At 43.2% G+C, this 24,739-nt stretch overlaps 1 protein-coding gene across 1 annotated transcript in view; it reads left to right on the top strand.

The window, feature by feature from the left end:
* crebbpb (CREB binding lysine acetyltransferase b) overlaps nucleotides 1-24,517 on the top strand; it is a 40,992-nt gene extending 16,475 nt beyond the window's left edge. The window contains 30 exon segments of the mRNA XM_025906229.1: nucleotides 1,125-1,292; nucleotides 5,691-5,931; nucleotides 6,814-6,927; nucleotides 7,644-7,889; nucleotides 7,979-8,075; nucleotides 8,280-8,417; nucleotides 8,515-8,632; nucleotides 8,772-8,934; nucleotides 9,085-9,141; nucleotides 9,417-9,538; nucleotides 10,073-10,261; nucleotides 10,425-10,826; nucleotides 11,010-11,186; nucleotides 11,361-11,538; nucleotides 12,965-13,083; nucleotides 13,180-13,419; nucleotides 13,652-13,740; nucleotides 15,157-15,267; nucleotides 15,409-15,465; nucleotides 15,574-15,651; nucleotides 15,789-15,856; nucleotides 15,954-16,104; nucleotides 18,700-18,846; nucleotides 18,944-19,057; nucleotides 19,171-19,336; nucleotides 19,813-19,980; nucleotides 20,229-20,390; nucleotides 20,710-20,991; nucleotides 21,101-23,285; nucleotides 23,288-24,517. Coding sequence (XP_025762014.1) covers nucleotides 1,125-1,292; nucleotides 5,691-5,931; nucleotides 6,814-6,927; nucleotides 7,644-7,889; nucleotides 7,979-8,075; nucleotides 8,280-8,417; nucleotides 8,515-8,632; nucleotides 8,772-8,934; nucleotides 9,085-9,141; nucleotides 9,417-9,538; nucleotides 10,073-10,261; nucleotides 10,425-10,826; nucleotides 11,010-11,186; nucleotides 11,361-11,538; nucleotides 12,965-13,083; nucleotides 13,180-13,419; nucleotides 13,652-13,740; nucleotides 15,157-15,267; nucleotides 15,409-15,465; nucleotides 15,574-15,651; nucleotides 15,789-15,856; nucleotides 15,954-16,104; nucleotides 18,700-18,846; nucleotides 18,944-19,057; nucleotides 19,171-19,336; nucleotides 19,813-19,980; nucleotides 20,229-20,390; nucleotides 20,710-20,991; nucleotides 21,101-23,285; nucleotides 23,288-23,526 — 6,786 coding nt within the window. The 3' untranslated portion in view covers nucleotides 23,527-24,517.
* The last annotated feature ends 222 nt before the right edge of the window (nucleotides 24,518-24,739 follow it).

Below are 24,739 nucleotides of genomic sequence, written 5' to 3'. Positions count from 1 at the left end.
CTAATTTTCCAATACGCACACAACTTTGGTAGCATAGATACTGAAGAGTATTTGTAACCACATGCTTTTGTTGTTGCAGGTAACGCATTAAATTATCATTTTAATCAGTTCTACTTTCACTTGTTTTCTACAAAACATGATCTTTGAGCGGCAGTGTTAATCAAAGCTGCAGATTCATTAGTTGTAGTTAGATTACTATAACTTATGGACACGTCAGGATTTTCCAAGTCTGCTGCCAACAAGTCTCACCAAAAGTTTCCTTTGTTGGCTGGGAAAGCAGGACGGTCCTGATGTCTTTCGGTCTTTTCAGCCATCTTCCTTTTGTTTGGGATTATTTTCTGTGGACGATGGCGCAAATAAATATGGCCAACCATTTAAAATCAAATGACTGATTGTCCACATAATGGTATGTGGAGTAATCACTGGTGGGGGAAGGGGTTTAACCAAGAGGAAATGCTGAACTGTGTGTGTCAGTGATTAGTTCGGCTTGCGAGTATTCATGCAAGGCAGCTAATTTCTGTTTACCTTCAGTCAGACGGAGGACAAATGATTCATATAAAAATCTGCTGGTTTGAAAAGCTGCATGGAGCCCATGCTAGCTCCTTCACACAACAGCATTTACATCTTTTTTTGTGTCATTCCCCATTTCCCTGTCTCCCCACAGTGGAAGTGAAACATGTGGAGTAGGGTCATAAAGCCAAACACGTGAAGGTTGAATTAAACTGGAATTATCCTTTAATGTGACTTTTCTTGACTGGGAAACACTGATGAGAAGACTGACCATCACTTTGTAGACTTTGAAGGATTTGTGTTTTACCTGCGCTTTCAACATAAAAACAACAACGAAAACTTTATAACAAACGGCAGCAGCAATGCTCCTTTTCTTGAAAAGAGAGTGCTTGAATTTGTTCTGCCTGTTCGTTGTCAGATTAACCTCCTACGGTGCCCAGTAGGAAAACTCTTCTTGGGCTCCTGTTGACCTTCATTGGATTTGCAGTGTATGTTACAGTCAGTCCCATTTGCAATGAGACACAAGTGAGTGGAGAGGTAAAGGAGCGGTCCACTATGAGGGTACGCTGCACGATAGATCTTCTAACTAGCCTGCATCCTGTTACTCACTGTAGATGCCGATGCCAGGAGCTCCATTTAGCCAGCAGTATGGCCAGCCTGGGGTGCAACAGATGGGGGCAGCGGGGGTCAATGCCCAACAACTGCAGAACAAGACGGCGATTTCCAACAACCTTCCTCAGTTTCCTGCTGATTTGAAGGGAGCTGGGAGTGTGCCAAACATGGTGAGTGTCCGTCCGTTGTTTAAAAAATAATAAACGAGGGTAAACGTCCTAGTTTAAAGTTAGTTTCTGTCCTTGCTGTTACATGTTACATTCTTATTTTAGCTTTTTTACTCTGACACAACTTACTGAGCCCTTCCTGAACTTGTACCTGTTGGCCTGGTTTCAGCTTGGTTTCAGCTTTTTTTCCACTGTCATCTTCCTGTTGTGGAGATGAGCACCAGGAGCTAAATTTCAGCAAGTCTGTTTCAGCGTACTTACAGGGAAAGTGACTCAGTCCTAGCAGAGCTGTTGCTTGTGACTGGTCAACCACAGCTGTCTGTTGTTGATCATCAAACAGATGTGACGTCGCATCTGGTTTTGTAGGTGAAGCAGGGACAGTAAAAACGGTGTTTGATAAACCGCGTGGTCTGCCTTACAATGCATTTTGTTGCACTTATGGTTATTGAACATTTCATGTTCTCCACTGTCTTCTGCACTACTTTGCACTTTGTGTATGTCAACACCATGAACCAAGTTTAGTTGCAGGTAGTCTGCAGGCTTCACTGTTACCTTTTTAAAAAATGCATCCAAAGGGTTTAAAGTGCACCTCTTGTAACTTGGTGCTATCCACCCACCCTAATGCGTACTCTGTGGCAAATTGGGACTTCACAGATGGAGCTCTCACTACTGCCTCTGGTAAGAGAGGGAGAGAAACACAACAGGAAGTTTATTTCATGCTTCCAGCATGAAGGCGCAGTAGCATAAGCTTGTTCTCATTGAGCAATGTATGTTAGTCAACCCTTATTACGGACCATAAGTGGACAGCAATCAGGATAAGAGGTTAAACAGTTTGAAATGGTATTTGGAGGGTTCTTTGTTTTTAAACATCTTTGTAGATCTTACAGTCTTATAAGATTTTTGGCAGTGATGGCATGGTAGTGTGTGAGGTCGGGGATGGAGGATGGGGCAAAATTTGTTTTCTTTAAAGTATTTAGTGTTGGAAATAAAGCAACTGTTGCCCAAATTTAGTGAAGACTTGAGAAAGAAAGGATGACTTTCGCTTTAACTTTGGAGGCATTAAAGACTGAAAAGGCGTTGGGTGTTGAATTTTCCACTCACAGCATGCCTTAAAGTAAATCTTCTGTAGCATTTTAATAACCTTAATTAGCTTGAGACTATTAATTGGCCCGTTAAAGTTGAGTTGTTTTGATGTAGCGAATGCCAGCTCTAACAGTTTGGATGCAACTCTAGTTTTAATGTTATTTTGATGGACTTGATGTTTCACTTATCTGAGTACCCGTTTAACATTAACAATCGTTACCATTTTTTCCAGTGATTACACTGTATGTCCTCTTTGCTGTTAATGCAATGTTATACGTGACATACATGACCGACACTTGCGATGGTGTGTGGGAGCGCATGTGCCCGCACACATGTTCATACCAGTACAACGGTGCTCTTCCAGTTGAGTGTAGATGTGGGTATGGGATACAGTGATCATTCACTTACAAACAAGAGAAAACAGACAGGGCATTTCTTTGTTCTGATTTTTAATTGGAGTTTAATGTAGCTGTGCACTAGCAGAGATGGTAGGTTAACTCTTGTGTATTTGTTGGTGAAAGAGAGTATGTGTGTGAGGAGGGTTTGAAGTGTGGTGGGGAGATGGGTGCGCTAGTTTTACGTGTGTAAAAACAGATTAAAGTTGGAGGAATGGTATCAGTGGGGGGGGGGAAACTGAAAAGAATAGACCCCGGCAGATGACTTATTGTTTTAACCGTTCTGTCCCCTCGTGGTCAGTAAAAAAAATTTTTTGTGGTTAATGCTGGAAATGGGAATTTGTTTCACTTTCTCTCTCTCTCTGTCCCTCTGGTTCTCTCTCAACACACTAATGTCTGCAACTTAACCTATGTAAGCAGAGGCAGACATATTTGTCCCTAAAGTTTTGTCACTATTTTGCATTTTTCCTCATCTTCATTCCAACAGTTTCAGTCGTCTCCTTCCAGGAATTTGCTAATATCTGCGATTCTTTACAGTGGGGACAATAATTATTTGATCCCCTGCTGAATTTGTAACTTTGCTCACTTATTAGAAATAAATGTCTCCAATTTTTAGTTAGTTTTATTTTAAATGGAGAAAGACAGAATATTAACCGAAGTCCTGAAAAAATATGACACACAAGTTATAATTTTGTTTGCATGTCATTGAGTGAAATAAGTATTTGATCGCCAAGCAAAATTTGGAGAATGTGGGAAAACCCATTGGTAACACATTGGTAAGATGTTTTTGTAGTTGGACACATCTCAAGAGTGATTTTGGTCCACTCTTCTTTACAGAAACTCTCTAAATCCTTTAGGTTTCTTAGCTGTCGCTTGGCAACTGAAAGCATCAGCTGCCTCCACAGATTTTCTGTAAGATTGAGCTAGGGCTGTTCGATATAACGATACATATCGGATGACGATAGAAAAACGTCTATCGTTTCATTTTACGCTATCGTTTGTTTCGTGGTGTCGCAAAATAAACTGTTTACGGCAATATTTTTTCATTATTTTGATATATTAATTTCCTAAAGTTCTCTCTTTCTCTTATATTTAATATAACCACACTACAGACGGACAAGCACTTGTTTTTATGCGTTGTCGTTAGCAACAACGATGGTAAAACCACCTCGTGTCCGCTTGTTTATTTTCCACATAAACCTTTCACAATAAAGCTCAAGATCCTGTTGAGACTTTTCAAAATAAACTGAATCACGTGAAAGATGCAGAGTATTTACGGATGAGAAGCAAAAAAGAGCTGCCAGGTGCTAAAAAATAAACATTAGCCTCAAACGTTAGAACAGGCTTTTCCCCGCAGCACGCTGTGTAATAAATACTCACAAAGAAAACGGCGGCCGTAACAACCTATGTCTAAAAATGTATCGTTTCATGCATCAGTTAAAACACTGGACTCCAGGTACGCGACGCCCAGCTGGAAACACTTCACGCAAGTCGAGCTGCCCGAGATTCACAGAATTTACAGAAAATGTTACATTTTTGTGATTTATATCGTTATCGGACGATAGATGTCTTAATATCGGGATATGAGATTTTGGTCATATCGCACAGCCCTAGATTGAGCTCTGGAGACTGGCTAGGCCACTGCATGTTCTTGTAGTTGGTCACCAGGTTTGGACACATCTGAGGAGGGAATCTTCTTCTTCTTTAGCCCCTCCTTTTTGCCTTGGCAGTATGCTTTGGGTCATTGGTCGTGAATGGGTCTTCTAAGGTTACAATCTTCAGTCTTCTGACTGTGGGAAGCTTCTCAGTAAAGATTTTATGGTATATGCCCCACTCATTGGCCCCTCAGTGCGGTAAAGTTGTCCTGTAAACTTTGCAAAAACACAGCCTCAAAGCACAATGTTTCCACCTTCATCCCTGACTTTGGAGGTGGTGTTCATTGGGTCATACTTAGCATTTCTCTTCCTTCAAACATGGCAGGTCAAGCTAGCAAATTTAATACGGGCCTGTACATGTGCCTTCTTGGGCAGGTTGTCCTTGAAGGTGCTGAAAGAGTTTGATCCATTACAGCATAGTGGTGTAATGCTTGGTGACTGTGGTTCCAACTGCCTTTAGATCATTGACAAGCTCCTCTGTAATTTTGGGCTGATCCACCATCTTTTCTCATGATCATCCTCAATCCATGAGGCAAGATCTTGCATGGAGCTTTCTTCCATTTCTGATTAATCTCACCAAGCTTATTCCTGATGGGTCTTGCAGCTCATTCCAGCCTTGTGCAGGTCGACAGTCTTGTCTCTGACATTCTTTGACACTCTTTGGCCTTGTCCATGGGGGTGCTTCATACACTTAAGTTGTAATCAGGAGTATCTGGAAATGACTGATTGCAAAGGATCAAATACTTATTTCACTCAATTACGTGCACATTTCTAGGTTTTATGCAATGTGTTTTTCTGGTTTTTTTTTTCCCGTTAATATGGGAATATAAATTGGAGGCTGTTCAGTTTTTTCTAAGTGAACAAACTTACAAATTCAGCTAGGGGATAAATTTTCCCCCACTATATATTCAGACTATGATGATTATTTATCATATTCAGGTGATAGTTGTTGTTCTTGCACTGACAAATTTTAAAAAAACTGCAATGAAAAAGTAGCCAGAAATGCATAGTGGGCTGCAATGACATTATGTGTAGTTGCATTTCCAGGGAGGTGCACATCAGGTTACCACGTAGATCACGTTGTGGGGTTTCATACCTATGATACAGACTTAAATCTAAGGCCAAAAGATATGCATAGCTTCAGTCAGGGGAACAATATTTTTCCTCTCCTCACGCTATGATCATTAATATATCCATATCTGTGTCTGAGTTTGCACCTCTGTGCGTATCCATCACTAACTTGTGTGCGTATTGTGTGTGTATCACAGATGCCGCAACAGGTAGCATCAATGGTCCCTGCTCCCGGTGGTGTGTCCGCAGGCCCAACGGCCGACCCGGAGAAGCGAAAACTCATTCAGCAGCAGCTGGTCCTGCTGCTGCATGCACACAAGTGCCAGCGGCGGGAGCAGGCCAACGGGGAGGTGAGGACCTGCACCCTGCCCCACTGCCGCACCATGAAGAACGTACTCAACCATATGACCCACTGCCAGGCTGGCAAAGCCTGCCACGGTGAGTGAAAAGTGATGAGTTTTCAGAGGACTGAATTAAAAAAATAAATAAATAGAAGCCTTGGATCTACCCATACGAGCTTTTATGTGACCGTGTTCTTCTAGTTTGGTATTTTATCTGCTAACTGCTGCTAATAATCTCATAAAAAGGAGATTCAGCTTCTAACAGATGGGTTTACTGTGCCATGTGTTTGCAGCCATAATTAGAGCCTGTGATGTGGGCTTGATGCCATTTCATTTAGCATCTAAACAAAATGGCACCGAGCGTTGATGTCTTGCAAGTTTCATCCAAACAACAATAAACACCTGTTTCTTCAGACTCACACACATACCATCACCACAATAGTTTTGAGTGAAATTTCAAAAAACAAAAAATATCCATGAAATTTGCCTTTTAGAAAGGCATTATGAAGAAATTACTGACTTTAAATTTTAAAATGTGGCTTTAAAATAAAATGCCGAGGATCACTATTGTGTCACTTTTCGATTTATTGCTTAAATTGAGACAGTGCAATAGTGTCATTAACAGAGCCTCAGTGATTGACATTACCCAAAATAAGTTGAATCTTAAGTTACAAACAAGTTTCTCCTAGTTTGGTCCATGTCTGTTAGTTAGTAGCTTCACTCTGACAGTTGTTGGTAGTGATGAGGGGATCCAAGGATTATAGACTTGGAAATTTGACATGTGTACTGCATAAAAATGTTTAACACATAAACTATAAAAATTAATAATGTGTAAAAAAAAAATTATCCTATTTTTTTCCATTTAACCATCATCTGTTCTTCACTGTAGTTTGTCGATATTGGGGTTCAGTAGTCTTGCGAATTAACTGTCACCAGCACCTCACTCTATTTTTCCTATTTGTGCTTTATCTTTCTCCAGTTGCACACTGTGCATCATCCAGACAGATCATTTCCCACTGGAAGAACTGTACGCGGCACGACTGTCCGGTATGCCTGCCTTTGAAAAATGCAAGTGACAAAAGGAATCAGCAGCGTAAGTAACTTCAGCAGCTCCATAACTTTAATCTTAATTATTCATTAAACCCATATAAAAAAACCCCACATGGATTATAAAGATGATGTCTGAAATGCAGGTAACTTTTCAGTAAAGCAGTCATTACTCTGGGATAAGCCTCATATGTTTGTGATATAAAGTGGTGCCACCTGCAGGTTGTGTTTCACTGCCACTTCTCTGCTGGCTCGCAGACTGTGAGGGCTCGAGCTGCGAGAGGATTCCTCTAGAAATACTGGGCCTGTAATGTGACACCCAGGGGAGGGGCTCATTGGCGCTTTTAACACTGGGGGCAGGTTCTTGGGACAGCATGCTCTCTAATTGGTTAAAAAGCCCTATGACAGATTTAAATCCCCCACAGAGGCAGCGTGCTCCCTGTCAGCTATCAACACAGCAGGGAGCAGCGCAGGGATGTCAAAGTCCCAAAAAGACTATTTGTAGGGAATCTTTTTTTAAATTTTCACATTAAAAAAAAACAAGTTTTTCATTTTTATGTTTAAAATTGTTATAGTTATATACTAATCTTATTTTTTTTCTAACAATTTATAGGCTGACATTAATACAGGAGAGCATAGAAGCACACAAGAACACCTGAAGCAGCATTTACTCCTCAGTTATTGCAGGCTATTACTTGAGTTAATTCTTTAATATAATATTTATAATGCAAAACCACTTATCATCCTGTTTTCTCCCTACAGCTACGCTAAGTTCATCTGGAGCCAGTCTGCAAAATGCCATGAATACAGTTGGACCTGGCCAGCCCAGTGCAACAGCCATCAGCAGCGCTGCAACACAAATTGACCCCAGCTCCATGCAGAGGGCCTATGAAGCCCTGGGTCTGCCATATGGGAACCAGTCTCCTGCTCAGGTGCAGGGCCAGGGTCCATCTCAGCAAAACCCACAGGGCTCTCAGCACCAGCAGATGCGAAATATGAACCCGTTAGGTATGGAATAAAACGAAATGCCAGTTTAGACGTTTGTGCATAGTTGCTTCTGTGCCAGTTTTTCATAAATTCTTCTGTGTGTTAACCAGGCTCTAATCAGATGAATCAGATGGCAGGAAGCATGGGTACCCCCTCCTCAAACCAGACTGGCATGCACTCTGATTCCTCGTTGCCTGCGCTTAGCAGGTAAGACTTTTCATTCCTTCTGCATCACTTGAAATGCGGTCTACTGTACTGCCCTTCACAAAATAAATTTATGCCTCTCAAGTTACTGATTGTCAGTCATAAATATGTGTTCTCAGTCTCTTCGGTAATTTTTTTTTTTTTTTTAAAGAAGATAATTTTTCAATGTTATTTACAAATTATGTTCAAATTGCGTCCGTCTTACAGTCAGCTGATGCCAGATGGGTCAGTAGTAGGAGGTATGGGAAACCTCCCCGCTGCCACCCCTCTGTCTGCCACAGGGCTAAGGAAGGCCTGGCATGAACACGTCACTCAGGACCTGCGCACCCATCTGGTGCATAAACTGTAAGTGCAACAATAAAACAGCTGTGTTTGTAGATAGACGAGTTCTCGCATGGTACAACAGGTTATATTTGCTTATTTTATTAAATTTTTTCATCAGAGTACAAGCCATATTCCCAACCCCAGACCCAGCAGCACTGAAGGATCGACGCATGGAGAACCTGGTGGCTTATGCACGCAAGGTTGAGGGTGACATGTATGAGTCGGCTAACAGCAGGGTAACTTGATAAAGCATTATCACACTATTCCACCTTCATCCTTTTTGAATATCTTTAAAGCTCTTTGTGCAGCTGTCCTTGCGACTAAGTTCAATCATTTTTAAAATATCTTTTTTCCTTTTTTTTGCCTCCTCACTAGGATGAGTACTACCACTTCCTGGCAGAAAAAATTTACAAGATACAAAAGGAACTGGAGGAGAAAAGGCGCTCCCGGCTTCAGAATCAGCCTGGCGTGGGACCAGCTGTGCCACAGCAGCCTCAGCCCAACCCCATGGGCCCAGGACAAGCCATTCGACCTCCTAGTTAGTAACTTCAATTTTTAATCAGCCATTGACTGTCCTAAGTTGACAGTACCAAAATAACTTATGTTATAATTACTTTAATGTTTCACAAAATATGTTTTTATCTGAAAGCATCTTTTAAAAGAACCTCGACTTATCCTGTCTTCTCAGATGGACCTACACAGATGCCCAACATGCAAAATCAGATGATGCCCCGCATACCACAAGGTATGTGTTCACCTTCTGCTTTTTTGCTTTTTTTGGGGGGGGAGCATGAGCACTTGAATTTGCATCTTTTATTTCTAACATGCTCTAGTGGTTTGTCTTTTGAATGCCACTTTTATTTGTTTAATTTGTCCACACCTGTTAAATTGCTCTGATATGGGATATCAAATTGATCTGGTTAAGTCTCCCTCATATCCCATTTGGATATGCATTATTAAATTATATTAATTCCCAAGGATCTTAACAAGGTATGTACTTGTGCGCATCTGTCCCCACAGGAATGAATCAGTTTAACCCAATGGCAGTGCAGAATACACAGATGTCTCAGGCACCCATGGGAGCAAGGACTCCCTCCCCCAGGAACCATCCACAGCAGATGAACATGAACTCCATCCCAGCGGTTAGATACACTCCTTTGGTTTTTTGTTGTTGTTTTTTTGTGTGTGTCACCCCCCCCACCCCTCTTCTCTCGCCTTAAAGCAGTTATTTTTCTCTGAGCTCACTTGCTTGCTCCCTTAAATTTCTTTTCCCTCCTCTTGACCGTGAAGTACACGAGTCTTTAACTGTATATTTAGTTAGTGCTCTGTTACTATTGTTACACGGAAGCATCAATATGAAATGTGTTTCCTGTAGTTCACACAGATCTTGATTCATTTATGAACCAGCTGCTAATGAATAATCTGTACTGAAACTACTGCCCAGGCCCGGGCTTACAGCCGTCCAGGTGTAGTTTGTGTCTGTATTCTGCTTTGAGTCAGCAGAGGCTGTGAAGTTTGCATCACAGGACCTTCAGAAAAAAAAGCAGCACGCCCTTGTGGTAGCTTGCATGTTGGTAGCATTTCCTTTAGAAACAAATTATTTTACCTGGCAGGCACTGCATAATAGGTGTTGTCTGTTGTTTTGATTTATCTATTTGATCTCTTTGACTTTACAGATGGGAATGTCTCCATCAAGGATGCCTCAGACTCAAGGAATTATGGGTAGTCATGCTAATAACATGGTATCTCAGCCAGCCAACCAAGGCCAGTTCCTGCAACAGGGCCAGTTTCCTGTAAGTGCGGGTGGAGCGATGAATGTGAATATAGGTTTGGGACCTGCCATGTCACAGGCTAGTGTCACACAGGTGAGAAAGATGCTGTGTTTTTTTTCTTAATTCTCCTAGTCTTTTTATTATATATATAGTCTTTTTATTAATATATAATCTTTTGTGTGTGACTTTGGTGTCACACACTTTGTAAATGGTTGGTAATGTTATTCTAATAGTGCGCACACCTTTGTTCCAACAGCCACAAAACTCTAACCTCCCTCTGAATGCACTGGGCTCCATTGGCTCTCAGCTGCCCTGCGGCCCTACAGCTCAGCCTGCCCTGGGTACCACCCCTCCACCCAGTGCCTCTGCCACCCTGCAGCAGCAACAGCAGCAGCAGCCGCCGCCGCCACCACCACAGCCACAGCCACACCATACTCCCACCCACTCCCAGATGCTTCCACAGCCCTCCACTCCCGTGTCCACGGGTGGGCCCTCCTCCACCCCAACCCATATACCTAGTGGCCTCCCTCGTCCCCCCTCTGCCTTGGGGACACCACCTGACCCTTCTCACCCTCTCACACCCCTGCAGCCCCAACCTGAGCCCTCCAGCCAGATGCAGCAGCCCACCTCCGTGCAGGCACAGCACCCCAGCACGCCGGTGAGATACTAGTTTTTCCCTGAAAAGCTACCACAGCTCTTGAATTGCTTATATACAATATTTCAAATTGTATTTAATAACAATTAGCTGTCAATATTTTAATCGCAGGAGGGGAAAAAGTTTTTTTCTTATAAATCAGAATTATTTGTTTAAAAACTAAACAGTTTCTGTTTCTGCTTTAAGTTGTCCCATCAAACTGCAGCAAGCATAGATAACAGAGTGCCTACCCCGGGCTCTGTGGCTGAATTGAGCTCCCAGCAGGCCCTGCCTGACATGAGCAGCACTGAAGCCAAAAGTGAAGTAAAAGATGAAGAAGACGACAGCAGCTCTCTGAAGACGCAGAATGATGTAAAAATGGAGGTATGTGCAAACTTTCTCCACCACAAATAAACCAGTTCTGTCAGTAAATTTGTCTTGTGGGATTTCAGTAACTTAATCTAATGCGTTATGCTTCCTTGGGTGTCAAATGCTTGATGGTTTGCTGCCTTATCAGTGTTGGATAGATGGATAACAATCATTGTGTTCATATATAAGCAGGAGGAAGAAACCAAACCCCCAGTGGTGAAGAAGGAGGAGCCAGATGCAGCAGAACCAAAGCAGGAACCAATGGAAACTGAGGAGAAGAAGCCAGAGGTGAAGACAGAACCCAAAGAAGAGGAGGAAAGTGGGGCCAACAGCACGTCAACTACCACCGCTCAGAGCCGCAAAAAAAGTAATGTTTTTATATTTGGATAAAGGTGTAAAAACAATTAGACACAGGAAATTCTTTTTGTGTTTTTCAGCGCTCTCGAACACCCAAATGCTTGCTCTTCTTTGGTAGAGTGCTCAAGTTAAAGATGTTTTACTTAAACCAATGGCTTTTTCACTCACTCACCACAACACTTTCACTAAAATGTTGATGGATGCTTTTCTATGTAAATAGGAAGTACACTCTTGGCCTCAAAATCTTGTTTAAACGCTTTAGCATAACTGCCTTTGTGCAAGAGTTTTGCGTGATTGTCCATCACGCAGTCTCACGAAGTCTCATCAGACAGGTGAAAAGCTGCATGTTGGCTCGCTGTAAATGTTCTACTGTAGAGGGTTGTTTTGCATAGACTATTTAAAATCACTCCACAACATTTCAAAGGAAATTGCCTTTCACAAGAATAGTTGAATTGTTAACTGTGAGCTGCCCAGGTTGCTGGCCTCAAACCACAAGATTTTCTTCCATCATATTTAATAGGTGGTCTAAGATGCTTCCTCCGAAAAGCCATTTTTGGTCCGAGCCTAACGACTGCTATTGTGTTGTATTTGTTTGTCCAGAGCATGTCCTTGTGAAAAGCCCTTTCTTTTGTATTCACTGGCAGACTGTAGTTTTGCTTTAATGCTCTAATAGGACAACAAAGAATTTTCTGGCATGTCTCCTGTACATGTTAAACCTATGTGATCACTAATAGCGGATGCAATCTGGTTCTTATAGTGGAATTCCAATTATCTGCTGTTTTAATTTAACAAATAAAGTAACCAGTTGTTTGAAGCCTTAGCCACTTGTAGATAATTTTCCTCATGGTGGAGCAATTTATTTATTTGTACATCTTTTTAATCCTTTGCCAGACTTAAAAGTATCTAGAGACTATTTTCTGAAGGCTTTTTAAATTCCTGGCATGATGACAGCAAACACTTCAAAAGCATAAAGAGAACCGGGCCTTGGATGTCAGAGGCAGGTTCCACTTGTCACTTCCCAAGAAGGCTGTAATCATTGACACCTAATCGTGATATCAGTGCGATTCCTTTTTTTAAAATTTGTCCCTTTCGTCAATTTTTATCAACAGCTTTATCTATTGGCAGCGTTTCAAAAAAGAACAGCATTTTCTTTTTCCGACATGTTGACATAAAGTCAAAATTTTTCATGGGTATTAGAATTTTGTGTGTATGTGGTGTGTTATTTAAGTATTTAAGCTCATTCTGCAGTGGAAATCTATTGAACAAGACACACAATTTTATGCCTGCATCACCAGACATTTAATTTGTAAACCCAGCTGCACACCACTGATCAGTACTGAGTACATTCAGTTAAGGAATCTCACAATTATTTTATTTTTAGACATAGGTATGCTGTTTGTGTTTTTTCCTTATGGGATTATTCTTGTCTTCTCTAGTTTTCAAGCCAGAGGAACTGAGGCAAGCCCTAATGCCAACACTTGAAGCCCTCTACAAGCAAGACCCAGAGTCCCTGCCTTTTAGACAACCTGTAGATCCAATGCTGTTGGGTATCCCTGTAAGTATACTAATGATGTGCCTTTACTCAAAGCTTTGAATTGTTATGTGTCATTTGCTCAATCCTGTAATTGTTTCTCTGCTTCTGCTCCTGTAGGACTACTTTGACATAGTAAAGAATCCCATTGACTTATCCACCATCAAGCGCAAGCTGGACACGGGTCAGTACCAGGAGCCGTGGCAGTACGTGGAAGATGTGTGGCTCATGTTCAACAACGCGTGGCTGTACAACCGTAAAACATCCCGAGTGTACAAGTACTGCACCAAACTGGCAGAAGTGTTTGAAGCAGAAATCGATCCTGTCATGCAGGGACTGGGCTACTGCTGTGGCAGGAAGGTAAGACGGCACATCCTGGATAGTCAACACAAACTACTTAGGGCAGCACACCATTCTGCTTACTGATAAAAGTCACACTTTTTAGGCATTGAATGGAGTGATTTGCTTCTGATGTCATCGTTTACTTACCCTTAGTTTAGTCTTTATTTGGCTGTTGACTTCAGATGAAAGCTGATTGTCACATTTATGTGTACCTTAATGCTTGTTTTGGTTTTTTTCCCCCACCCTGCAGTATGAGTTCTCACCGCAGACACTGTGTTGCTATGGCAAACAGTTGTGCACCATTTCAAGGGATAGCACCTACTACAGCTACCAGAACAGGTAAAGGTGCATGCTTTCTCTGCTGAAGGGATCGGCATGGGTAAAGAGGCGAAGAATTAATTATACAAAGTGGGTGTGAGGTTAAACCCTCAAAAGTACAGCATGACTAAAGATCCCACTTCACATTCACCATTCCACAAAACTATAACCCAGGAATGTCAAAATCATTTTTACATCGTGCGCCACTTACAGCCCACTTTGATCTTAAGTGGGCCGGACAATTAAAACTGCCCTTTTTCTCATTGTGTGGAAGTTTAACTTCACATTGAATCCCTTGGATACTCAAAAAAGTACGATTCCAACAATATATATTTATTGTTGTTGTTTTGTTACCAAAAACAAAAATGTCTGGCTGATCAATTGCTGTCATTTAGTTATTCATGGCCATGGGGAGGTCTTCATCAGCAGGAAAAGCTGTAATACCTATTAAAATACAAGTCTAATACAAGTTTAAAAGTCCCAAATTTATGCCTCTTTTGCATTTCACCAAAGCCAATCTGTGGGCAGGGTTTGAGCTTTTACCTGGCCAATGCTGGCCCCTGGGCCTTATGTTTGACACCCCTGCTCTAAGGGCTTAATTCTCACAAGCTTTCCTTTATAGGAGTGTTGTACCACAGTTGTGAGTGAGTCATATAATTCGGACAAGCAAAACTTGCATGATGGGTCCATCCCTCACATTTATCCCTTTAATTTTTCTAGGAAATGAGCTCCAAAGCACCCCCTTCTGTGCAGAATCTGTTATTGCAGCTTAATATTAGTCCAATGGAACACACTTTAGTTATTGTAGATAATCAATACTAAATGCCTCAGGATTTCCCAAATTAGAATTCAAGACTTGGACATGGGGATGTAGGCCACCTGTGCACAAAACTGACTCAAATCATAAAAAAAAAAGCATCACAGTACATTGTGCATGTTGCATACTGGAAATACTGTTGTTACAGGGAATTTAGTCATGTTGTTTCTGCTTAAAGGAACTGGCACAATTGTTTTTGCATCATCACTTCTGTCTCTCCTGACATGATCATCCATTCATCAACTCATAATGCATGTTGCTACTCATAAATGATTTCAGTGTAAATGTCTTTACCGTTTTGATTTTTCAGCATGCATGTTAGATGGCGATGTCGAACACGAATTTGTTGTTGACGACAATCATTTAATGTCTTTAACATAGCATCTGAGCATGTTTCCCCACATTTCTGTTCCACTTTGAATGAGAGTGGCTGAATCATGACCATTTTGATTTTGACTAACCTTGTACCTCTGCCTGTGTGTGTGTGTATGTGTGTGTGTCCTTCCGTCTGTCCGCTGCCCATGCTCCGTCCTCGGTTGTTGCTGTGTGCTCCGTTCACTCTGCATTCTGCCACCCGTACGCCGGTTTGCCTGTGCTGCTACTGTGTGTGCTGGCTGCAGTTCACCCAAATATGGCCTTATTGCCGACAGGTATCACTACTGTGAGAAGTGCTTCAATGAGATCCAGGGCAACAGTGTGACCCTGGGAGATGACCCATCACAGCCACAGACGTAAGTTCCTTGGTCCCTGGGTGTCTGAATATCACCCTGTGATCATCGTGGAACCATTTGCCTTCTGGCTCTTGTTCTCTGTAAGGGAATAAATAGTCGAAGATTTAACATGGAGATGTTTCTATATCTCTTTTTGTGCAGGATGATATCTAAAGATCAGTTTGAAAAGAAGAAAAATGACACGTTGGACCCTGAGCCGTGAGTATTCTCTAGACAGTAGCTTCAATTTGATGTGTGTGATTGCAGTGTTGCTTCTTTGCTGCTTTTTACAAAACAGAAAGAAAAAGCACGTTTTTGTCATCGTAGGTTTGTTGAATGTAAAGACTGTGGACGAAAGATGCATCAGATCTGTGTGCTGCACTACGACGTCATTTGGCCGTCAGGGTGAGTCTAGCTTGACAGCTACGCTAGACAAATATCTTCAAGCACACATAAGAAATGTTTGACCGTCATAGAATTTATATTTGCCAAAAACAATTTGTAAGTTGACACTAAAAATGGTTTGATTTTTCTCGTTCCAGTTTTATCTGTGACAACTGTCTGAAGAAGTCTGGTAAAGCAAGAAAGGAAAACAAGTTTTCAGCCAAGAGTAAGTTACATATACAAGTAAAACATCAACTTTCTTTCTTCACTTAGTCAGACAAAGAATGTCAATGTTTAAAACATGTCTTTGTGTGTTCGTTAAGGGTTGCAATCCACAAGGTTGGGTTCGTACATTGAAGACAGAGTTAATAAGTACTTGAAAAGGCAGAACCACCCTGAAGCTGGTGAGGTGTTTGTGCGAGTGGTCGCCAGCTCTGACAAAACTGTGGAGGTTAAGCCTGGCATGAAGTCTAGGTAAGTGTCTCACCTGCTTTAAAGCGCCTATTTTTATTTATTTTTTTACTTTGGAGGTTCCAGATGCGTAAAAGCATCTGATAAATCTTTAATAGCATTGTGTTTTCAATCATTTCAATCACGTGGCTGATTCCACATTTAACTCGGGTGGAAACTGAACTGCATAATGCCTCAGAGAACAGTTTGTACATTTTGCAACTCAGAGTAGAAGGACCGATGAGCTTGTTTCTCCTACAGTATTGGTCAGAATTTAATCAAACTTGGACACCATGGCATGATGACAGCAAACACCAAAATGATAACCATGTTGGGTTATCACCCAAATATCCCAAAGGTCGTTTTATAGGGACTCATCACTCCTGCTGGACTATTGATCAGGATTTCATATTTTTATTTATTTATTTTTAATTTTATGACCAATAACCTGGATCGTTTGCTGAATGCACTGTGTTAGTGATGTGCTAGTTTTAGGAAAATGTGCTGGTCACAGCGCATTGTTGGATGGCCTTGGCTCAGGAGGTACAGCATGTCATCTACCAATCGGAGGTTGCTGGTCGGCTGTTCCAGTCTGCATGCCAAAGTAACCTTGGCCAAGATACTGAAGCCAGAGTTGCTGTCAGCGTGTTCATTGGAGTGTGGATGTTGGATAGAAAGCACTCAGACATAGAAAAAAGTGTGTGTGTGTGTGTGTTTGTTTGTGTGAATGGTTGAATGAGATGTGTTGTAGTACTTGGATGTTCAAGTAGAGTAGAAAAGCTATATATGAGTAACCAGTCCATTTGCCTGTCCATTTGTGTATTTGATGCTTCGTGCAACGTCACAATGCAGATACATAATGCAATTTGTTCAGATATAAACAGAAATCTCCATGTTCATACTTTAATATCAAAGATCTGACTGTGGAAAGGGAATTAGTTCCGGAAAACATCCGAGTTATATTTAATCTTATGAAAATTGATTTGCTTTTTTTTTCTTCTTCTTCTTCTTTTCACAAATGACTTCAGTCTGTCTTTTAACTGCTCTCGTATCCATCCATTCAGTAATGCATTTTAAACTGCCTTTACAGATCTGAGTTGTCTGGGCCTCTCAAGCTAGCTGAGAGAGATAATCCCTACAGCATGTGCTGGGTTTGCCATGGTGTCTTTTTACAGTTGGACATACCCGAAACATCTCATCTAGGCGATAGTCAGGAGGCATCCTAGCCAGATGCCTCAACCCATCTCAACTGCTTCCTTCGGGCTTGAGTAGAGCCTTTACTCCTCCACACCAAAATGGATGACCTCACCCTTTCTTGAGCCCAGACACTTTTCAAAGGAGGCTAATTTCCGCCACTTCCTATCACTACTCATAGTTATTGCCAATAGGTGATTGTAGGAACATAGATTCACCAGTAAAGTGAAAGCTTTGCCTTTGTGCTCAACTTTAAACAGCATTTACATTACTGTAGATGCTGTGCTTATTTCTCTGAGTCTCTCGCTCCACTCTTTCCTCACTCATGCACAAATCTTTGAGATATTTGCCCTCCTTTGCTTGAGGCAGACACTTGTTACCAACCTGGAGTGGGAAATCCATCCTTTTCCGGGTGGGAACCACGGCATCCGACTTGGAGGCGCTAATCCGTGCCAGTTTGTAATGTGCTGCAAACATCCCCACTGGGAGCTGTAGCCCATAGCAGAGTGAAGCCAGCAGAGACATGTTAAGACCACTGAACATGACACCCTGTGTCATTTGGCTACACCTAGAAATTCTGTTCATAATAGTAATGAACAGAATCGGAGACAAAGGGCAGCCCTGGTGGAAAACAAGCCTACCTTATTCCCAGTAATGAGAAAGATGAATCCAATGACCCATAATCATGAAGCAACCCCTGAGGGGGCACAGTTGAATTGCTTCTTCAAGTCAGCAAAAGTATCTGTAGAGTAGGGTGGGGGCAATATCCCACACACCTTCATCTATCATCGTAGAGGGCACAGAGCTGGTCCAGTGCTCTGCAACCAAGTTGAAAACCACATTACTTTTCTCCACAGGGGAAGGGAAGCTAAGAAGTGTGATTTCCTGTTGAAGTTGAAACATGCTTCTGGCTCCCCACGGCCTACAGTGTGGTCAGAAAACTGCTTTCGCCTCCCGAGTTATCTGACTTGAGTTTGCTAGATTTTCTTCAAGACTGATGAGAATCTTGTTCTATGGCTTTATGTACCAAACCCCTCCCACACTCGAGTTGGCGTAGTTGGCGGCTAAGAACGCTGTTTTCTGCCAGTACCAGTCAGCTGCTTTCAGAGCTGCACAAGCTAACCAATCTCGAAAGAATCCTTCCTTTTTGATTGAGACTTCCCTTCACTTATGTCCATCTTCTGCCAGAAGCCATCGTGGGCGGATACTGCGTCAGGCACCAACAGCTTTATAACCACAGTTCTGTACATCTGCGTCAGCAATGGAGGTGTGGTACACGGTTCATTCAGACTACATGTTCCCAGCTTCCCCAAGGATGCCGTTGACATGCCTCTGCCAGAAGCTCTAAGAGCACCCTGACTATACATTGAGGTGTACTCGATCTGTCCATTGCTGCTGTTGCTTACACCTTCTCTGTTTCCACAGGTTTGTAGACTCAGGTGAGATGGTGGAAAGCTTCCCCTATAGAACCAAAGCACTTTTTGCATTTGAGGAAATAGACGGGGTGGACGTTTGTTTCTTTGGAATGCACGTCCAGGAGTACGGCTCAGAGTGCCCCTTTCCAAATACCAGGTAACACAAGAGCAAAATGTTAGAAGCATTGCTCTTAAGTTTCCTTTTAGTTTATGTGCATTATTCTCACATCACATATTCTGTATCTCTTTTTCAGACGGGTTTACATATCATACCTCGACAGTATTCACTTCTTCAGACCGCGTATGCTAAGGACTGCAGTATACCATGAGATCTTAATAGGATACCTGGAGTATGTGAAAAAACTTGGGTGGGTAAAAAGTAACTTTACGCAGTGTTGCATTTTAACTCCTTTCAGTCATGTATTAATGCATGTTTAATTCTTCTAAGTGCTAAGTGAGTCATAACTTAATTCTTGACCAGGTATGTGACGGGTCACATTTGGGCCTGCCCACCCAGCGAAGGAGATGACTATATTTTCCACTGCCACCCTCCGGACCAGAAGATCCCCAAGCCCAAAAGGCTTCAAGAGTGGTACAGAAAAATGCTGGACAAGGCTTTTGCTGAAAGAATCATACATGATTACAAGGTCAGAAAATTACACCAGTAAAATAACTTTGTAACCACCGGTGCATGTTATGTTTCTCAAGACATTCCCAGCTATAATTAACATTTTGAAGTCTGGTGTTGGCGGCAGGCGGTTACCACGCTGTTCAGCTGAACTAATGTAATTTGCTTTAGGAATATAAATGATTATCTTGTAAGACTCTGGAGTGGCTGATGGGCACATTTACACTGGATTATCAAGTGGATTAGATTTATTTACCAGCTACAGTGTTCAGCTTATAAGTGCAACATAAAGGGGCTCCCCTTGTCTTATTATAAAGACTTGACAATTTTGAAACACTAATTAAACCACTTAGACTTGATGTACACTCTGATGGGAGTGATTTTTTTTTTCCCCCCCGTCTCATTATTTTTCATAAATTCAACTTCCAACTTGCCCCAGTTAGAAGCTCTTGTTACCCGATTGCCTGATAAGAGCCTTTGTGTGTCTGTGTTCAGGACATTTTCAAGCAGGCAACAGAAGACAGGCTGACCAGTGCCTATGAGCTGCCGTACTTTGAGGGTGACTTTTGGCCTAATGTATTGGAGGAGAGCATCAAGGAGCTGGAGCAGGAAGAGGAAGAAAGGAAAAAGGAGGAGAACACAGCCTCCTCTGAGACAACAGAGGTGAGTTTGATGGATACGTGGATTCAGAATATTTTTATTAATGAAAGAAAGCCTCTTCTGATCCCAGAATCAACAGCCCAGTGTTAAGTCCTTTGTCTCACCCCAGATTGTATCATTCTCAAGTACCCATTATATAAATGCTTTGGCTTTCTGGCACTGTATAAACCACTCTGCTTAATTGCATAATCTCATCTTGCCTGTTGTGCAATCTCGACTTCTCTAAATGTCCATGTGTGTCTTTTTACAAGGGAGCCCAAGCTGACAGCAAGAATGCCAAAAAGAAGAATAACAAGAAAACCAACAAAAACAAGAGCAGCGTCAGTCGAGCCAATAAGAAAAAGCCTGGAATGCCAAATGTAGCCAATGATCTGTCCCAGAAGCTCTATGCCACAATGGAGAAACATAAGGAGGTGGGAAACCCTAGCAACTATAACAGATTTTTTTTATTTATCTCTCCTAAATGAATAAAATTTCATTTCGTGTAACATTTCAGTAACTTGACTCTTTTTTTTAAAGCTTGGGGAAAAAAATTCAGACAAAGATGGTAGATTGTTGTGTGTGAAATTATAAGTACAGAGCAAGAGCGTCTCTCTTACTGTGCTGCTTCCTGAGGATAATTGAATTCCACATGGAAATTTTCCTCCACACAAGAGTTACGGAATTTGTCACGTTGCACTACACTTCAGCAATGCCTATAGCTAACAGTGTTGCTTCCCCTCCTGCCACCAGGTATTTTTTGTTATCCACCTCCACGCTGGGCCAGTCATTAACACCTTGCCACCCATCATGGACCCTGACCCTCTGCTGACTTGTGACCTGATGGACGGACGTGATGCGTTTCTGACCTTGGCCAGGGACAAGCACTGGGAGTTCAGCTCACTGAGAAGGTGTAAATGGAGCACAATGTGCATGCTGGTGGAGCTGCACAACCAAGGCCAGGACCGCTTTGTGTACACTTGCAATGAGTGCAAGCACCATGTCGAGACTCGCTATCACTGCACAGTTTGTGAGGTAAGATACAGTTGTGATCATTGACCGTGTTTAAAAAGCAACATCTTGAATTAACACTGAGTTTACATTTTTAACTAAGTTTAATGTCGTCTCTCTCCCCTCTCATCAGGACTATGACCTATGCATTAACTGCTACAACACTAAAGGCCATGAGCACCAAATGGTGAAGTGGGGTCTGGGCTTAGATGATGACAGCAATGGTCAAGGTGGAGAGGCCTCCAAGAGCCCTCAGGAGAGTCGACGCCTTAGTATCCAGCGCTGTATCCAGTCCCTGGTGCATGCCTGCCAGTGCCGCAATGCCAACTGCTCTTTGCCGTCCTGCCAGAAGATGAAGAGGGTGGTTCAGCACACCAAAGGTTGCAAGCGCAAGACCAATGGTGGCTGTCCTGTGTGCAAGCAGCTCATCGCTTTATGTTGCTATCATGCCAAGCACTGTCAGGAGAACAAGTGTCCCGTGCCCTTCTGTCTCAACATCAAACACAAACTTCGACAACAGCAGCTGCAGCACAGGCTTCAGCAGGCTCAAATGATGCGTCGCAGAATGGCCACCATGGCTGGAAGGGGTATGCCTATGCCATCTCCACCTACCTTAAATGCCCCAGACACTCCAAATTCTGTGCAGCAGCCTAATACACCCCAGACTCCCCAGCCCATGTCCAACCAGCCCCAACAACAGCAACCACCAAACCCCACCAATATGTCCCAAGGCTTTCCCAGCAACGGCCGCAGCAGTCAGCCTCCAACACCAGTGCCGCAAGGTAAACCGGGGCCTCAGTCATCCCCTCTCCATCAGCAGCAGTCACCCATGCCCAACATGCCGCACCAACAGCAGCCTCCACAGCCTCGACAGCAGCAGCAACCGCAGGAGTCATTGATGGAAGCCCTGAAGGTGGCCAGACAGATCGAGATGTTAGCTAAGTCAAAGCAGCCGCAGCAGCCGCAGCCGCAGCAGCAGCAGCAGCAGCAGCAGAATTATGCAATGAATGGGATGCCAATGAACCACCCACGCATGATAGGGCCCCTGCCAAGCCAAATGCAGATGATGCAGGGGCCACGCGGGCCCCAGGTGATGCAGCAGGGCCAGTGGGGTCCGGGGATGCAGAATCCCCAGGGTCATCAGCCACAGGTTCCTCCTCAACAAGGCCCCATGCCCCCTCAGGGAAACCCAATACCCCAGCAAGGTCAGCCCATGCAGAGGCCCATGATGTCCCAGCAGGGTCACCAGATGTCTGGGGTCATGCCTACGCAGGGCTCCTCACAGCAGGGCATGACACCACAGCGACAAAACATGCCCCGAGGTATGCCGGGTAACATTGCTCCAAGTGCCCTGCGGGAGCTATTGGACACCCTGAAATCACCCAGCTCCCCACAGCAGCAACAGCAGGTCCTGAGCATCCTCAAGTCTAACCCCCACCTCATGGCCGCCTTCATTAAACAGAGGACGGCAAAATACCAAGCCAACCAACCACAGCAACAGCAGCAGCCCCAACAGCAGAACCCTCAGGCCATGCTAGGATCCCAGCCAGGAATGCACACAATGGTGGGCATGGCAAACCAGGTGCAAAGGCCAGGGATGGCACCTCAACAGCAGCCTCCTCAGCAGGTGGGACCCCAGGGAATGCAGCCCATGGGCCCCCAAGGCCAGATGGTACCAAACGGAAATCAAATGTTCCGCAGACAGCAAATTCTTAGGCAGCAGCAGCAGCTGCTGCTGCAACAGCAACAGCAGCTGCAGCAACAGCAGCAGCTGCAGCAACAGCAGCTGCAGCAGCAACAACAACAGCAGCTGCAGCAACAACAACAACAGCAGCTGCAACAACAACAGCAGCTGCAACAACAACAGCAGCAGCAGCAGCTGCAGCAGCAACAACAGCAGCAGCAGGGAGGTTTGCCTCCAGCCCATGGGCAGTTCCCCCAACAGCAGCCGGGACCAGGAAGCTACTCCCAGCTCCGTATGCAGCAGCAGCACATGGCTATGCAAGGAGGTGGGGGGCCTATGGGACCGCTCCCTCCCACATCTCAAATGGGCCAGCCTGGGATGGGAATGGATGGACAGCAGAACTTCCAGCAACGCATGCTTCAGCAGCAACAGCACCAGATGATGAAGCAGCAGATGGGCTCTCCGGCACAGGCCAACTCGATGAGTCCACAGCCTCACATGCTCCAAGGCCAAGCCCAGGCAGGAGCTCACCTACCTGGCCAGACAATGGCAAACACCCTGGGAAGCCAGGTACGCTCTCCAGCCCCAGTGCAATCGCCCCGCCCACCTTCGCAGCAGGCCCCTCATTCCAGTCCCTCCCTCGGATACAACCCCAGCCGTCACCTCAGCATGGCGCACTCCACTCCAGCTCTCCCCATCCCAGCTTAGGGGGTCCCATGTCAGGGTCCATGGAGCAGGGTCACATGGGAACACCAGAGCAGAGCGCCATGCTCCCGCAGCTTAACACACCAAACCGAGGGGGGTTGAGTAGTGACATGGGTATGGTGGGTGACACGACGGGAGACACACTAGAGAAATTTGTTGAAGGATTGTAGCATTTTGAGACAGAAGAAAGGCCTTGTTCTGTTTTCAGCTGCAAAATTTTTCTATTTGCTGATGTAGAAAGATGAAAGAAATCACAAAATAAATGAGTCTTACGAGGCCTACGGACTGTGAACCAAGGACTACTTTTTCAAGTACACAGAGTGATTTAATAATTGCTGTTGAAGAAACAACAAAGACACAATGAATATATTTTTGGTTCCGACCAGCCTTGCAAGATTTTGCCCTGGTCTTTGTGTTTTAATTTGTTTTTCATTTGTTATGCTCTGGTATTGACTTTTTTAAAAAACTTCTCTAAAAAAAAATTTTCATTTTATTATTTTTTATTTTGTACGTTTGCAAATTAATATTGTATTTGTGTTGAGAAGACTGTAAAATTATTTGTGTGGGAATTGTTTTTGCCAGGCTTCACCTCCTGCTCAGTTTCTCTGTTCCTGGCTAATTTATTCTAATATGCCATTTTTCAAAAAGGACTGCCTTTAGGAAAGCCTTAATTTCTTTCCTGTTTGCAGAGTCTAAAGGAGATTAACGTATTTGTATAGATCTAGGAACTATTGCACACACCCAAACACAATTTGCAGGTTGAAGGTAAACCTGCATTGACTCTTGTTCATGTTCACAGGTGCAGGAATGTTCTTTTTACTGGCCTGGGCCCAGTGTTCGTCTTGCAGATGTTCAAAGATTGCTTTGTCTCTCCTTCAGTCTAAAGAAATTCTCATTAAGTCCTAAACCTCTTTCGCCTGTGGTGGGAAATTACCTTGTTTGACTGCTGATTTGTGTTCAGAGAGTTTTGTGCATCATTTTCTCTCGCATTAAACTTGAATTGATGATGAACTATTCTCTAATGTAAATCATGCAGGTGGACAGTACTGTAAATATGCAGAAAAGAAATGAAATCACTGTACAAATTGGTTCAAATGGCTCATTTCGTACTTATATACCATATTGTTAAATAAACCTGTGTGCCACAGACACTGGCTCAAATTTTTCTGCATGGGGGAAATTCGTATGTGTTCAGCAGCTGGGCTGATTTTTATTTGCTCAATCATTTCTCTATATCAAAAAAAATGAATAAATAAAACGATCCATTAGATTTTCATCAGTTGCCTGTGGAAGCTTTTTGGGCCACAGAAGAATTTCTGTTTTGGTTTGGGGGGGCGGGGGGAGTTCCCTCTAAGTCAGAATTTCAAGTAAATTCAAATTATC

Source organism: Oreochromis niloticus, linkage group LG4 (assembly GCF_001858045.2).
Source record: "Oreochromis niloticus isolate F11D_XX linkage group LG4, O_niloticus_UMD_NMBU, whole genome shotgun sequence".
In the NCBI taxonomy this organism is placed as follows: domain Eukaryota; kingdom Metazoa; phylum Chordata; class Actinopteri; order Cichliformes; family Cichlidae; genus Oreochromis; species Oreochromis niloticus.
Note: the sequence above shows the minus strand (reverse complement) of the source record. Positions and strands in the feature narration are given on the sequence as shown.